The sequence below is a fragment of the Neoarius graeffei genome, chromosome 11, assembly GCF_027579695.1.
Source record: "Neoarius graeffei isolate fNeoGra1 chromosome 11, fNeoGra1.pri, whole genome shotgun sequence".
Classification (NCBI taxonomy): Eukaryota; Metazoa; Chordata; class Actinopteri; order Siluriformes; family Ariidae; genus Neoarius; species Neoarius graeffei.
Window position 1 is genome coordinate 80466454 of NC_083579.1, and position 17716 is coordinate 80484169.

Below are 17716 nucleotides of genomic sequence, written 5' to 3' on the forward strand. Positions count from 1 at the left end.
ATTATAAATCCAATGAAATGATTCACCACTGTTCAGCCTGTATATGCTTTTACCAAACATCTTTATTTAAAGAACAGGAAGCAGCATGATGGTGCACAACAAACAGTTTGTGACACAAACTTAAAATAAGCGTAACTTAAAGTTACTGACTGCAAATTCATGAAATTTTCAAATTTTTTTTATTGTGCATGACATTTGCTTCTGTCTTGCAAGAACAATATCATGCAGGTGAGATGTGATCATTTTGATGTCCTCAGGGTTGCTTTTCTCTGTTTTGAGACTGGTTTCCTCCCTCCGCCATGTTTGCCCATGCTGACTTGTTTTGGTTAAAAGTAGCTCAAACACACCCCACGGTGGTCACATGATATTGTTGCCCACTTGCTTCAGTGATCTCCGTAATCGTAAAATGTGGGATGCTTTTTATCTTGTCAAAACATTTACACACAGGATACATGGTGTGTGTGCAGCAGCAAAACATCCCAAAACTCCAACAGCAATAAACATTTTGCCCAGAATTCAACTTTGCAGTCAGAACCTTTAAGATTAGGTTTGCATGATGTCTTGTTGAATGGGTGATGAAGTAAACACAATATAGTCTATAGAAAATAAACAATGCCTGACCTGAATACTTGAACAGGCTCATGCCTGCTTTACACTGTTCATTTTTCAAACACTGATAATAAACAGGTGTTCCTCAGGGCTGCGTTTGAGGACCACTGCTAACTTTCATTATTATTATTATTATTATTATTATTATTAGTGCTGTCAAATTCTATTATGATTAGTCAGAAGGTGTTGAGTACTGTAATTTACTCTGACAGTACTGCAGCTGCAAATTGCAGGTTTATATTAGTGCACTCATTTTAAGTAACGGCAAACAATGCACAGGGACCTGTCTAAAGGATCCAGAGATTAATAATAAAAAGATTTTTAAGCATGTTGTTATTTAGCAAGCAAAACGTACAATTGTTCATAAGGCAAAGTTTTAATAAGGAGATATAGTTAACATTTATGGAAGGAGTCTGCAGTTTCAGCAATTTGAAACTAACTTTTCCACCACAGGAAAGTCTTCGGGAGAAGTTTCTTTTTTTATTGGTAACATGACAATCTGCATTTTTCTGTTTTATTAACTCTAAGAGGGCGGCACGGTGGTGTAGTGGTTAGCACTGTCGCCTCACAGCAAGAAGGTCCGGGTTCGAGCCCCGTGGCCGGCGAGGGCCTTTCTGTGTGGAGTTTGCATGTTCTCCCCGTGTCCGCGTGGGTTTCCTCCGGGTGCTCCGGTTTCCCCCACAGTCCAAAGACATGCAGGTTAGGTTAACTGGTGACTCTAAATTGAGCGTAGGTGTGAATGTGAGTGTGAATGGTTGTCTGTGTCTATGTGTCAGCCCTGTGATGACCTGGCGACTTGTCCAGGGTGAACCCCGCCTTTCACCCGTAGTCAGCTGGGATAGGCTCCAGCTTGCCTGTGACCCTGTAGAACAGGATAAAGCGGCTACAGATAATGAGATGAGATTAACTCTAAGAGAAAGTGAAAGGATGACTGTTTATAGCTCTAACACATATAGTGATAAGAATTAACTTATTCCATGGATGTTCCACAGACTGACATGTTACTATAAATGGATAAAACTGCAACATGCTTGTGTTTTATTTTACAAAAAATAATTATCAGTGCCAAGTTGCAGTGGGGTATGAGGGAAAAATAAATTTGGGACATGCTGCTATTGGAAAATAATCAACTTTGTAGTGATAACAGGAACTGCAAAGGCCATCTCCCATTTCCCATCCTCCATCGTCACCAGATTCTACAGAGGGGCCATCGAGAGCATCCTGAGCAGCTGCATCACTGCCTGGTTTAGAAATCGCACCATTTCAGAGCGAACACCCTGCAGCATGAGGACAGCTGAGGACACATGGATGACTCCATGCACCTCTTCCACAAACTCTTTACCCTCCTGCCGTCTGTTTAAAAGGTACCAAAGCACTTGGGCCCTCACGGCCAGATAGCGTACCAGTTTCACTCACACACACACACACACACACACACACACACACACACACACTCAGTCGAACACCAATTCCATTCCCTTTGTAATTTTTGCACCTTTTTGTTCTTAAATTGCTGCTACTTTTGTCCTGGCTGCTACCCCAATAACTGCGATGTCCATAAATGTTATAAGCTCATCTGCTGTTATATCTGCATTCACAGCATTTTATTATTCGCTCATCTGGCCAACAGGTGATGAGTTTATGCCATATAGCTTGCAACATTTATTGCGCAAGATGGCCCACTTAGATCGCTCCTTCTGGACTAGACGGGGCCGGAGTGAGCTACGCCATCATTGACGGTCTTGTTGTATTGTAATATCTTTTCACACAAACTGTTACATCTGACACTTTATTTACTCCTGAACTGTGTACTAGTTGATGCTGCGTTGTCTTTTACTGTTCCTATTGTCCTGTTTTAGTATTTATTGTCATCTTGTGCTGTTTGTACATGCACATATGTAGGTATATGTAGTCTTATTTAGTTGTGTTGTTTTCTGTAGCACCATGGTACTTGAGGAATGTTATTTAATTTCACTGTGTACTCTACCAGCTGTATATGCTTGAAATGACAATAAAACCACTTGACTTGACTTTGGGCTTTACATCAGGCTGCATCACACCACCACATTGTTGACTAAAATTCCGATAATAACAGATGCTGTTGTGGGTAATTATATATAATCTCATTTGATTATATACTCACAAATCTCCACATCCTCATATTTTTCATGAACTACTTCCTCTTCAGCCTAAGATTTTGCATAACAGGTAGGCATCATGGATACAACATTCACTTCATTCTGTGTCATTCCGTGAGATTGGCCCAGTGTTGGGCTCTTAGTGTGAAAAAAGATTGATCAACGAAATGAATGCGTGATTATGTGAATGATTTAATAACGCCTTCAATACATAGCTGTGATATAATTGTGAGTCACCTGTTTGTGTAATTTTTGCGAGTGTTGTATCATCCATGAGTGGAAACATACTGTAGTTATTTTAGTATCTATTTAAGTAGTACAGGCGTACACACACACACACCTCTGCCTTTGGCCTGCGTGTGAGCTTGCGTAGTTGTGACGTATGGAGAGTTCAAGTCATGAAAACACAATGGAATGGATGTCACTCAGTAAAAAAGGTGTGTCAGGTTTGATTATGTAAACCACACCAGCTGTGGGTGTTTTATTGGGTTGAGACAGAAAATAATTACCTGCATTAGTTATCATTTTTGAGCAAGTACATCTATAATATTAGGAAACATACCTTAATGGGGGGCGGCACGGTGGTGTAGTGGTTAGCGCTGTCGCCTCACAGCAAGAAGGTCCTGGGTTCGAGCCCCGTGGCCGGCGAGGGCCTTTCTGTGCGGAGTTTGCATGTTCTCCCCGTGTCCGCGTGGGTTTCCTCCGGGTGCTCCGGTTTCCCCCACAGTCCAAAGACATGCAGGTTAGGTTAACTGGTGACTCTAAATTGACCGTAGATGTGAATGTGAGTGTGAATGGTTGTCTGTGTCTATGTGTCAGCCCTGTGATGACCTGGTGACTTGTCCAGGGTGAACCCCGCCTTTCGCCCGTAGTCAGCTGGGATAGGCTCCAGCTTGCCTGCGACCCTGTAGAACAGGATAAAGCGGCTAGAGATAATGAGATGAGATGCCTTAATGGTTATTTACAACCTGTGCATTGATAGTGTGCATAGATGTAGCTGGTTTTATGCCACAGCATTACTGAATCCTCTGTTCTGACTGGTCAGAATAGAGGTGTTGATTAATTTCCTATACCAGCAGTTCTGACAGTAGTTCCAGCTACTGTAATTCATATGAGAAGTTTACGGTTATGTGCTTGTTGGAATACAGTATTACTGTACCTAGTAACAGTTCATTCACAGCAGATGATCTACATTTAAGTCTAATAATAAATTAATTAAAAAATGACAATGACATAAAAATAGCTTCAGTAAGGCTGGAGCTCATACCGGCCACTGGTTGTTGTGTGTGAGTTTGAAATCCGATCAATCCTGTAGGAGGAATAACAATTTTTATGAAATTGCATATGACCCTTGTGTAGCCACATACATGGTAGGTTGTGCCACCTGGTGAACAATTCCTGTTGGAATATATGTCTTTAGAGTCTTCTGGGTGAATTTCAGTGAAAACTTCTTAGCAGTTTACAAACAGTAGTGTTTGGTGTGATGAGTCACCCAAAAATTTCAGATGCCCATAAAATAAAATTTCAATACAGCCCATAAATATGACAGGTGGCGCCACCATCTTGACAACTTTTATGCACAGCCACCTGGGGAACATTGTGAGTTTGATCGAAATCCGATCAATCCTGTTGGAAGAATAGCGATTTTTGTAAATTGTGTACGGACAATGGACAGACAACGACGGATGACATGTGATCACATAAACTCATCTGGCCTAGCCTATAGCCGGATAAGCTAAAAACGACCAGAGGTAAGAAATATGGCTAGAGATTACTGAATATATTAGCCATTATTTGGTCATACATAAGCTGAAGTTGTGGTTTGTTTGCTCACTTATGTGTACAGTCATTTCATCTGGGGTTATGTTCAGTTGGGACATCTGGCTTTCACTACCATCCTAAATCTCACAGTCTGTAGGATTTTATTTTATTTTATTATCCCCTGCCACAAAGTGCACAAGGGGATATAGGAATGTAGTCCGTCCATCTGTTTCAATCTGGAGAAGTTTTCTCAGAAACTACATAAGCTATATCAATGAAAGTTTGCTTGCTCATATTACTATTCATGATCTAAGTTGAGTTCGAAAATCAGTTACAAGAAATTATTATTTTCAGAGTTATGGCCCTTGATTTCTGTTATTGAACTTTGTACAAGTGGACTCAATCTGGACAAGTTTTCTCAGAAACTCCATAAGCTACATTAATGCATGCTCATACTACTGAAAAAAGTTGGGTAGTGTTTTATGAAGGTGTTGTAGCACTTATGACATCATAAGTCAATATTAAAGCAATGGGTTTATAAGGGCGTAAGTGTTAAGAGGTCTTCATAAAATGCTCATGGTGGGGGATAGCGATGACCATGTCTTGTTTTTTTTTTTTGTAGTTGTAGCTACTCCCTTGTATCATCTACTATAATATAGATATCCTCACGCTATGCCATAATTGCCTCAATATCATGCAATACAAAAAGAGACCAGCTAGACCTACACTACAGAGCCAAACATTTGTAGACACCTGACCATCAGAATCAGAACCATTTTATTTACTATATACATTTACACGTATGAGGAATTTTTACATGTACATCACACCTATGTATATGTGAGCCTTATACCAAACTGTTGGCACAAAGATGGACACGCACAACTGTCTTTATCTGCTGTAACATTACAGTTTCCCTTCAATGGAACTAAGAGGTCCAAATGTCATGACAGTGCCCTCCGGTTTCCCCCACAGTCCAAAGACATGCAGGTTAGGATAATTGGTGGCTCTAAATTGACCATAGGTGTGAATGTGAGTGTGAATGGTTGTGTGTCTCTGTGTGTTGCCCTGTGATGACCTGGTGACTTGTCCAGGGTGAACCCCGCCTCTCACCCAGAGTCAGCTGGGATAGACTCCAGTCCGCCCGTGACCCTGTAGAGCAGGGTAAAGCGGCTACAGATAATGGATGGATGGATGGTCAAGTGGGCATGATTATGGTCTTCAGGGAGCTAGATCTCCAGGAACATATCAATACACCACAGGTCTGTATCACATTTCAGGATTCTGAGTGATGGTGAATCAAACGAATCACAACTATTTGTTCAAATGAACCGAGTCGGTGAAGTGATACAGTAAACAGTAGCACGAGGTGCGACAAATGGATCTTAATGAGGTCTTTTGCTGCCACCTGCTGTATGTGTTGGAAAATCAACATTATTTATTAGTTAGTGTTACAAATTCATTATTGCCCAGTATTAGTCCAATCCTTACTGCACTGTGATATTTACTGTCAGAAAGCTACCTGTAATGTTCTACATCATCGTGCCACCATTTTGAGGTGATAGCCACCTTGTGATTGTGAAACAGAAGGAAAACAACATTCAGAATAATATTTAGAAACATATCTTTGTAGGTAGCTTCAGTATCAGCGACTGAGCTTCATTAAAATAACAAAAACAAAACGAAGTCCATTTTAAAAACATGAAAGAGAGCGTCAGCAAAACCGGAAACCCGCCCGATCTGGCTCCAGGAACCTCCACACAATTGGCAAACATGCCACTGGTCACTGCATCTACTGTCAGGAAAGAGAGACTGTAAATCACGTGTTATTAGAATGCCAAGCTTATAGTGTCCAGAGAGCAATTCTGTTAGAACGAGTTAGAGAGCTAGGGGAGACTAGGCTCACTCTTGATAGGTTACTTGCCTTCTCAGTACCATCTGCTTGGAAGCATGTTTTTGAGTTCCTTAAAAATACAGGCATTTTAGGTAGGATTTAGTGTATTTATTGGGGTTTTTTTTTTGGTCACTCCTCCATTGAAACTCCAACTAGATAGTGTCGCAGTTCCGCAAAAATACAGTTGGTGGCGGTAATGCACCATAGTGGATGCCAACCGCCATTAAACCTGAAAGAAGAAGAAGAAGAATCTGGCTTCAGGTGCAACCGGAAGCGGAAATATTTATGCAAGATGGCGCTGTGGTAGTGATAGTGGTGAACGGGATTATCCCTGTCTGAAATAATGAGTTGAAAATTTAACTTTTGAATGATCTGAAATAAAAACAACAACAGGAAAGGGGATGACAGAGTGAATGTGCCACCGGGAGGAATAATAATAATAATAATAATAATGGCGCTTGCGAGTCCGGTTCAGACCGGAAGTGTGTCCGCGGCGCAGGGGCCGCTCTCCTACACTGTGAGTATTGTTGATGTTTTTGTTTATTATTCTCCTACACTGTGAGTATTGTTGATGTTTTGTTTATTATTCTCATACAGATGAGTTCACAGTGGTTTCTAGCTGCTGGAGACCGGCTTTAGTTCACACATGCTCTTGTAACAGATTTGTCAAATTACTTGGAACTGTTTACGTTAAATAATTTTTATTCAATAATTATTGTTCTAGAGTCTTTAGCCTTCAGCCGCTATTAAACACTTCTGGTATTTTTATTTTGTTGACTGGAGCGGCAGCTACAATTATCGACACCTTAACGATCTTTTGGTCGTTGCAAAAGTAGAAAAGACTTTCAATACTTAAATTGTGCCTGAATAATTACTCAAACTTCCACTGGAGGGAAAAAAAAGAGTTGATTACCGAGCGTATCAGATCACGTGATACCGTTCCACAATAATCGACACCTTTGTCCACAGTTATCGATATCCAGATTTTAAAAAATAATCAGTATGCGGTATTAAGTTCACAAAACATAGTTTTTATTTAAAATTTGTTTTCCATAGACTTATATTTAGTACAAAAATATATTTTATATAAATATATGGATGTCGGTTGATTGATTTTATTTAGTAAAATAATGCACAAAATACATAAATATAGTGTACATTAAAATACATGGATAACACAGTGTATAACACTTATTTCCATTGTGGTCCAGCAAGAATCAAATGACAAAAATAGGGGTAAATAGTAAATAATGATGATATGTAAACAATGTACTGTAATATTAATAGTAGTAGTAATAATAATTATGAAAAAATAATAAAAATGATGATACATTTGAAACAGAGTTGCACAATAAATAAGCACAAAATAGACTAACAAATTAATACAGTAAGTAAAAAACAAATAAGACTAAGACATAATAAAAGGATTTTGTGACTGTTGATAAAGTTGATCAAATAAAAAAAACTTCTAACCCTATTTTTGAAAGCACGATTAGACTCGATAGACTGAAGGTGACTAGGTGTTTTATGGAAATGAGGAAGTAATTCTAATGTTTGTAAAGAATTGAACTGATAATGTTTAACCTGCATCAGAAAATCTTTCCGTTCCACTTTCTACCCGCTTTCTAAGTATTTTCATAGATCACATTATTTTGTTAATCATTCGTTGTTGTTTGTATTAATTTCTAGTTCTGTAGTTTTCCAATAAATGTCAACAGGGACTCAACCTTGTAACCACATGGAAATCCAGGTCAAAGGTCGCATCTCATTCCTCGAACCAAAATATAAAATGTCTCCTGATATTGTAATATGTGATAGACATTTACAACAAACTGAAAAATATATATATTTTCTGCGTGGAATAGAAAAATCTGAATATTTCAAGCATGTAATGTTTTATATGCTCTGAATTTAATTCTGGTCTAATTCTATTTACTGCAATCGGATTCCAAATACTCTATAAACATTCCATTCTGTTATAAATCAGAAAAAAATTATTATAAATCACAGCACTTTTATTTTTTTAAGTACTTCATCTACTTCAACAATGTTACACAAAGATCGATCCATAACAGTTGTAAATGTCGCTTAATTCCACAGGGTGTCGATAATGGTGGACACCGGTGAAAGTGATCACTATTATCGACACCTCACATGATTCTCAAACGCACGTTTAGATACAAAATGGCGACTGTCAAATGAAAGAGTCAGAAACAAAGTAGGTTTCGATGAGGAGATCACGAAATATCGGTGAATTTGATCAGTAAAAACATGTCCATGATCTTCCCACCATGCTCACCTGCGCTGATAACGTACGGGTTTTCCGAAAAATTCCTGATTGTGCTTAAAAAAAATTCCATCTCAGGTAACGAGCTGTGTCATCAGACAAGAATATTGAGGGGGGAGGGGGGTCTTCTGGTTGATTAATTAACCAATAATAACTGTTGGAACTGAAACTCACCTTTTGTAAAATAGTTTTTTATTGGTAAATCTGAAAAGGTGTCGATAATTATGGACTATCGATAAATGTAGATGCTTTTATTCCCATGTTGATCATTTAAATCCTCTTGGAACACAGTGGAAATAGGTGCTTGCCCTTCATTGTGTTATCCATTTATTATTATATTATTGCATCATTTTTATACAATGTCATTTTAATAATGAATAAATCAAATCAAATACGTCGGGGTACAACTTTAGTGTCGTCATTACATGCTGTGTAATATCCCTGACTGTTGTGTTCATATTTCAACAGTTTTTGTTTTTATTTTGCGCACAGGACAACCTCATCGGTACATTACTGGCGATCATTGGGAATTTGCTCATCAGCATCTCCGTGAACATACAGGTGAGTGGATGTGAACAGACTGACGTGAGCTGTCAAACATAGCCGGAATTTTCAGCCAGCTCTTTTTTTTTAATTAATAAACAGCAAAGTAATACAACGAGAAAACGCAAAATACAATGCCGGGGGTTAATAGGCATATTAGGTGAAACTTTTAAATTCAATCCAAATTGCTTGAAACTGTTCTCACTGAATTCAGAACTTAAGGCAGAACAACAGACTTTTTATAGAATTAAAATATGTTTATCTGTTCTTGAGATGTTACAGATGAAAGATTGGAAAAAACAGCTTAATTTTTAGAAAACTGCCATAATATTCTGTATGAGGATCACATGGTCCAGAATGGGCCTCATTAACCAACGAGATCAAATGTTTTTTCTTTATAATTTTTCTATTTTTCAAGATGTTTACATGGAAATTGGTAGGAACATAGATGGCTGTATACTAAATACAAAGTTTGAAAAATTAGTCAAAACCAGTAATGCAAATTAGTATTTAATTTGCACTAATTATGCTAATTAGGTTTTTAAAAAAAGTTAAATCTGTGCACTCAATAAAAAAGTAATAAAAGATTATTTCTAATCGCCTCTTTGTGCTCTGTAGGTCTTTGTATTTCTCAGTAGGGCCGACTAGTGTTTATATGAAAGAATATAAATGATTATTTTGATTAATATTCACAGCTTTCAAGGTGAACCTCGAAAAAACTGTCTGATCCACATCCAATAAACAATTCACATTAACTCAACTTAAATCGACACTCGCGTTTCTGACTTCAGGTTTTTTTAAAATCTCATTCTGACCACTAAGATCTCAATATTTTTCATCAAAACAACTCGTTATATTCTAAAACAGTTATTTATTTACAGGAACAAGTTTGATTTGAAAAAATAAGTAGGTAAAGCTCTGAAAACTCACTTCAGAGTCTCCCGTGAATCAGAACATCAAAACTAGCAGAGGGAAAATTTTGCTGAATGCTTCATCAGAAACAGTGAGAGCGAGAGAACATCCCTATAAAAGTGATCTGAGTGATATTGACGAGTAATCCAGTGGGAAACCGATCAGGAGCGAGAGAGAGCCTGACCGCTTTCCCGTGACTCAAAAAGAAAAGCAGCGGCAGTTTCCCGACGTCCCGGGAGCAGAGTTTTTACTCTGTTGTACCGACTTCAACCTGCCGTTACTCCCAAAGTACTGAACAGATCTTAACCAGATACATTTCTTTGGAAAGCAGAGATTTAGCTTTTTAATGATAGAAAATATTCAAGAGTTAAGCAATGACAGGTTTGGAAACTTAGATGAGTGTCAGCATGGACAATTTTCACAGCACGGCCAGTGATCGTCTGATATGAGTACTGTTAGGAAATAAATATGTTAGAGTCCATGTAAATCAAAGGTTTGAGAGCTTTGGGGTTTTTAGAGAAAATGTTTTTAATGCATTACTTGGTTTCTCTTTCAAACATAATAAAAGAGGCTTTCACTTTAGAAAATTCTGACTTGTGAATGTGTGTTTTAGTGAGTATAATGATTAAGTTGATAATGTGGATTCTCACAGCAAGAAGGTCCGGGTTCGAGCCCCGTGGCCGGCGAGGGCCTTTCTGTGTGGAGTTTGCATGTTCTCCCCGTGTCCGTGTGGGTTTCCTCCGGGTGCTCCGGTTTCCCCCACAGTCCAAAGACATGCAGGTTAGGTTAACTGGTGACTCTAAATTGACCGTAGGTGTGAATGTGAGTGTGAATGGTTGTCTGTGTCTATGTGTCAGCCCTGTGATGACCTGGCGACTTGTCCAGGGTGAACCCCGCCTTTCGCCCGTAGTCAGCTGGGATAGGCTCCAGCCCGCCTGCGACCCTGTAGAACAGGATAAAGCGGCTAGAGATAATGAGATGAGATGTGGATTTGGACTGTGAGTACAAGAGAAAGCCCAACAATACATCATTAAAAGAAAGAGATAAGAGAGAATTCTGTGAGAATATGTTAGGAAATGAATGCACAAAAGTCTTGCCAAAAAATACAAGAGTGAGGACATGACCAAAAGAAGTGATTAAGGTCCTCTGGAGCCAGTTGGCGAAAAGAGCCGTCCACAGCAACGTCCTTTTTGTATCTTTGCAGAAAAGTCTTGGTAGAGTGAAAGCGATGAATTGTTTTAAAAGATACTTTAACTTTGTTAGTAATCAAATATTTAGAGGGTAAACACCACATCCGGGTCTAAGATAAGGTTATTCCAATAAGGAACAGCACTCGGAATAGAGACTCTTTGAAACAAAGCGCAAACACGTCACGGCTGTTAGTCTTCTTATTGGAAGAAAAACGGATCTGGCCAATCTCAGTAGGGTTTAAAGGGAATAAAGAAGGTTCAGGTAAAGAGTTCTTAAGAAGTGAGACAGCACCAGAAGGGATAGGATCAAAGACTATAGCGTATTCCTTTGGTGGAATAGGGATCTTGGCTCTGTGGAAGAGTTCAGAGTAGGACGTTAAATCACCGCTCGAGTTAAGGAGCTGATTAACCAAATAAAACCGTGACCAAACCAGTTTTCCAAAAATAGTGTTCTGTGTTTTATAGAATATGTCTCTGTTGTTCCAGATATTATATCTATGGGGAGAAAGTTGTGTTTATAGATCAAAGACCAGGAAAGAAGCATCTGCAAAGTAGCAGAAAATTAAAGCCACCACGTTTGGAGAACAAATAGCAAGGAATAAAATTCTATATCGAGTTCGGGTGTTTAAGAAATTGTTGAATCCAGTTTACTTTAACAGTATCGTCGAGGGTAGAAAAATCAAGAAGGTTTAGGCCACCGTGTGTGTAAGAATTCATCAAAACCGATTTTCTAATAAAATGTGTTTTGTTTCTCACCACACAAAGTTGGAAAGCATTCTGTCCGTGGACACAGAGAGGTTTGTTGTTTCCAAACAGCTCTCTAACAGGAATGGGGAGGATATGATGACGCCCGAATTCTTGTCACGCCTTACGCAATTCTCATTCTGTTTTCATTACACCTATTGATCTGGAGGAGCAGTTATTCCAGTCCAAACTGGTTTCCAATTAAAAATACATTATATACGTATTTGTAAAATGACAAGTTGTTTGTATGCTATCTGGTGAGTCAGACATAATTTGAATACCAATCTGATGCTTTTAATTAATTTCTAATTTTTTTAAGAAGTCAATAACGATAACAATAATAGTAGGGCTGTCAATTGATTGAAATGTTTGATCGCATTATTGTCCATAGTTAACCTGCAACTAGTTGCACATTTTTATCTGTTCTAAATTCACCTTAAAAGGATATTTTTCATGTTTTTGGGAGCGGGCGTGGACAAATCTGCTTCCTTTATGTAAATATGTGACCAGGTCAGGAAGGATAAGTCTGGACAGCAAAAATTATTTTAGTGGGTATTTTATTCCTCCACTGCATTTAAAAAATAAAGCAGCATTAACTTTATAATTTTGAGGGTTTCACACAATTCAGTGTGAACAAAACAATATCGTATTTTCCTCGGGTTCTGTCCTTAACTTCCAGCCTCAAACTATGCAATAAAATAAACTAAATACACTCAGTGATGTGGACTCTGGACAACAGGAGTGGCTTTCTTTAAAGCTAGACGGCCTTTCGATTTCATAAAATCGGTGAAATTTAGTTCCCTCTGAAATGTGGTGATTATGATATCTGTTTATTTCTGTAATATCTCACAAAATATCAGGCCATTCTGTGGCTGGGAAGTTATTTAATTTGAGGAGATTAAAGCAAATAATGTGCATGAAATCGCTCGCTTGGCGCAGTCAAGCAGACAGAGGAAGTCTGTGTGCGCATGCGCAGGTTTACCACCTTCTTCTTCTTTTGGGTTTTACGGCAGCTGGCATCCACAGTGTTGCATTACTGCCATCTACAGGTTTCCCTTTGAGCGTGCACTGACAGTTCCGTCATTCTGTTGCTAAATGAACAGCTGATCACACCGAGGTGCTCGCTGAGCGCCCATATTTATTAGTTTGGTCCTGCGTTTCCTTTCCTTCGTATATAACATAACGTCTTTTCTTCTTGCTTTCTTTCCGTTACTGTAGTTGCTCTTTCACATTTCATTCTCACACTCGTGTCCTCCATTTTTCTCTCCTGTTTCAAATTTGTATCCCACAATGCCTTGTGTGAACGGGGAAAGCCCACCACGTGATGTATCTTGAATTGGGTCATGGTGAAGCAAGAAAAAATAGTGGAGAATTTAGGGCCACGGGGTTTTAAACTCATTAATTGTTTTGTTAAAAGAAAAAAATAATAAAATTGGAAGTCTGTGATTCAAATTCAGTAGCTTTCGGTCACTAAACAAAAATAATTGGGTGTCGGGGAAAATTCTTTTTATGACCTACACTTGAAAAATCTGAAAGGCCGTCTACCTTTAAATAAAGAAAATAAAAATACAAACCCCAAATAAATAAATTTGTTAAGGCACACAACTTAGAAAGATGTTTTCCAGTGAAATGCAAAAACTCACTGGTAAACATCCAGAACATTCATGAGCAAAAACTGCATTTATAAACACTTACATCACTCACACGTTTCTCAGAATAAAACAAGCTCTCTCACTCCAGTGTACATCCTGCACGCTAAAACACACACACACACACACACACACACACACATATATATATATATATATATATATACACACACACATATATACACACACACATATATATATATATATATATATATATATATATATATATATATATATATATATATATACACACACACACCCCTGGACCTCAACACGTTGTCTTTTCTCCCCTCTGGACCATCAAAAACATATAAAAATACACACACGTTTTATATAAACAGTCAGAATGCAACAATATAAGTTGATTCTGTCCATAAGTGCACTTTATCATGTCTTACACTGACCAGCTGCTCACTACATCACTTCCTCACACTACTGTACGTCACTTCCTGATTTCCCAAACTACGGGGGAGGGGCACAGAACACACGTGCGTTAACAGGTCAAAAAAATTACTGCTGTTAAAAGGATTTTGCGTTAACACGTTATTATAGCATTAACTTCGACAGCCCTAATAATAAAAAGACAGCAGTCGAGTTTATAGAGAGACACAGGGTCACAGAGAGCATATTCACATGGAGTGTCTTGCCTTGGGATGGGCGATACAGAACTGATCCCCATTCCACTGGCTCCATGTTGTTGGACGCAAACTTGTTTACTCTGCAGATCCCCTCACTACCTAAAAGACTCCCCAAATGTGTGTACGCATCTTTATCTCGGTGTGTATTTATCTGTGTAGGTGTGTTCTCTTTTGCACATGCTTGAGTTGCTGTTGAGTTGAGTTTACTGTTGTATTGCGTGGACACGAGTGTTTTAGTGGGAAACACACCACTTGTATTTTTCATCCGAGCTCCATCCAGGACATGGAGAACCAAAACCGTGACCTAAATCTCGATCTGTCCCTCGTGAGGAAATCGATGAGTGAGTTGTTTTGAAAATTTGGCTTCTTTGTGTTTGTGTTGATATAATAAGAAGAAAAATCACACTTTGGCTTGAAGATGTGAAGTTTATCTTCTCGTGTTAAAAAAACTCACATTTCTCAGACAAAATACATTGTGGATCTGAGTGACATATTTAAATAATATTGGCTGGTGTTGAGTGGAATATCAGATATATTCCATTCAGCTAGCATGATACTGAACGAGTCGAAGATGAGTTATTATACAGTGGTGCTTGAAAGTTTGTGAACCCTTTGGAATTTTCTATATTTCTGCATAAATATGACCTAAAACATCATCAGATTTTCACACAAGTCCTAAAAGTAGATAAAGAGAACCCAGTTAAACAAATTAGACAAAAATATTATACTTGGTCATTTATTTATTGAGGAAAATGATCCAATATTACATATCTGTGAGTGGCAAAAGTATGTGACCCTTTGCTTTCAGTATCTGGTGTGACCCCCTTGTGCAGCAATAACTGCAACTAAACGTTTGCGGTAACTGTTGATCAGTCCTGCACACCGGCTTGGAGGAATTTTAGCCCGTTCCTCCGTACAGAACAGCTTCAACTCTGGGATGTTGGTGGGTTTCCTCACATGAACTGCTCGCTTCAGGTCCTTCCACAACATTTCCATTGGATTAAGGTCAGGACTTTGACTTGGCCATTCCAAAATATTAGCTTTATTCTTCTTTAACCATTCTTTGGTAGAACGACTTGTGTGCTTAGGGTCGTTGTCTTGCTGCATGACCCACCTTCTCTTGAGATTCAGTTCATGGACAGATGTCCTGACAGTTTCCTTTAGAATTCGCCGGTATAATTCAGAATTAATTGTTCCATCAATGACGGCAAGCTGTCCTGGCTCAGATGCAACAAAACAGGCCCAAACCATGATACTACCACCACCATGTTTCACAGCTGGGATAAGGTTCTTATGCTGGAATGCAGTGTATTCCTTTCTCCAAACATAACGCTTCTCATTTAAAGCAAAAAGTTCTATTTTGGTGTCATCCGTCCACAAAACATTTTTCCAATAGCCTTCTGGCTTGTCCACATGATCTTTAGCAAACTGCAGATGAGCAGCAATGTTCTTTTTGGAGAGCAGTGGCTTTCTCCTTGCAACCCTGCCATGCACACCATTGTTGTTCAGTGTTCTCCTGATGGTGGACTCATGAACATTAACATTAGCCAATGTGAGAGAGGCCTTCAGTTGCTTAGAAGTTACCCTGGGGTCCTTTGTGACCTCGCCGACTATTACACGCCTTGCTCTTGGAGTGATCTTTGTTGGTCGATCACTCCTGGGGAGGGTAACAATGGTTTTGAATTTCCTCCATTTGTACACAATCTGTCTGACTGTGGATGGGTGGAGTCCAAACTCTTTAGAGATGGTTTTGTAACCTTTTCCAGCCTGATGAGCATCAACAGCGCTTTTTCAGAGGTCCTCAGAAATCTCCTTTGTTTGTGCCATGATACACTTCCACAAACATGTGTTGTGAAAATCAGACTTTGATAGATCCCTGTTCTTTAAATAAATCAGGGTGCCCACTCACACCCGATTGTCATCCCATTGATTGAAAACACCTGACTCTAATTCACCTTCAAATTAACTGCTAATCCTAGAGGTTCACATACTTTTGCCACTCGCAGATATGTAATATTGGATCATTTTCCTCAATAAATAAATGACCAAGTATAATATTTTTGTCTCATTTGTTTAACTGGGTTCTCTTTATCTACTTTTATTATTTATTATTTTATTATTATTATTGTGTGAAAATCTGATGATGGTTTAGGTCATATTTATGCAGAAATATAGAAAATTCTAAAGGGTTCACAAACTTTCAAGCACCACTGTACATACACACGCTCTTCATATCAGCATTCTCAAACGCCAAAGCGAGCTTAACTGCGAGTCGGCGCCATCAGCGCAGCAGTGAAGTCACCTTCCAGCCGGTGTAGTGTTCATCAGTAGTGTTAGCGAATGCTAATAAAGCGGTTGAACCAGTGCTGTCTATCAAGGGCAAGTATCACAGGCTAATGACCGAGAAACTAAGATTTCTGTCTCCAGACTCTGCTTCCACGCTGCACGCTCGCCACAGTATTTTTCACTCAGACTTGAGGATTCATTTCCCTGTGGAATTTACTGAGTTGCTTTTAAAATCAACATCGACAGCTCCACACAACGGAGCGACCTGGCAGCCAAAATTCTCTCAAAATCTTCCGTATTTAATGAAGAAAACCTGGCGGCCATGTTTGTTTACAAACTGTCACAGTCACTCGCTAGCGTGGAAGTTTTGTGTCTCCAACGTGTCTCTGTTCCAGTTTTTCACTGTCCGCTGGTATGTTTTTCTCTTGTAAATATGTGTGAAGAATATCTCATGAAGTTCTGGTAGCCTTTCAGGTGTTCAGTGCATTTTTCTCTTTCCTGGTGAACAAAGAAATGCTTCTGTGCAGCAGAAAAGTTTCTCACTGGATATTCGCATCAGCTCCGACTTGTGACGTCATGTCTTGACAACCATGCAATATCGTAAACCATATTCAATGCTCATTCTCCATTGGGTAGAGTGATGTAATACGTGTAGGCTAAGCGATATGCTAACAATATTCAGTGTTTTCCCCAGAAAAAAATTAAAGCCCTAAATTCTGGCATAATTAAACACAGACAGTTGAGCGCCAACGGCGCGAAATGAAACTAGGGGGGTTCGGGGGCATGGCCCCCACCGGAATTTTTTTTTTTTTGCAAATCGATGCTCTCAGGTGCATTTTCAGGGTTTCTGAGAGGTTTTAGATACATGATTATAGGATAGATTTTACCAGTGTTTCAATGATTTCTGGCCTAAATAGTATTAATGTAAACACATTTGAAACTTCACCTTAAAGTTCAACATGCAAGTTAAACTGTTTTGTTATCGATTACTGAGGTCTATGATCGACTGAAAATCTACAGGGATCCCTTAATTATCTCTGATCAAGTAGTGTTGTAACAAAAATG

General features: G+C 38.8%; 1 protein-coding gene across 1 annotated transcript in view; it reads left to right on the top strand.

Annotated features, from left to right (window-relative positions):
* The first annotated feature begins 6675 nt into the window (after positions 1–6675).
* nipal3 (NIPA like domain containing 3) overlaps positions 6676–17716 on the top strand; it is a 32186-nt gene continuing 21145 nt past the window's right edge. The window contains exons 1-2 of the mRNA XM_060934776.1: positions 6676–6919; positions 9182–9250. Coding sequence (XP_060790759.1) covers positions 6854–6919; positions 9182–9250 — 135 coding nt within the window. The 5' untranslated portion in view covers positions 6676–6853. The remainder of the gene's footprint in view (positions 6920–9181; positions 9251–17716) is intronic.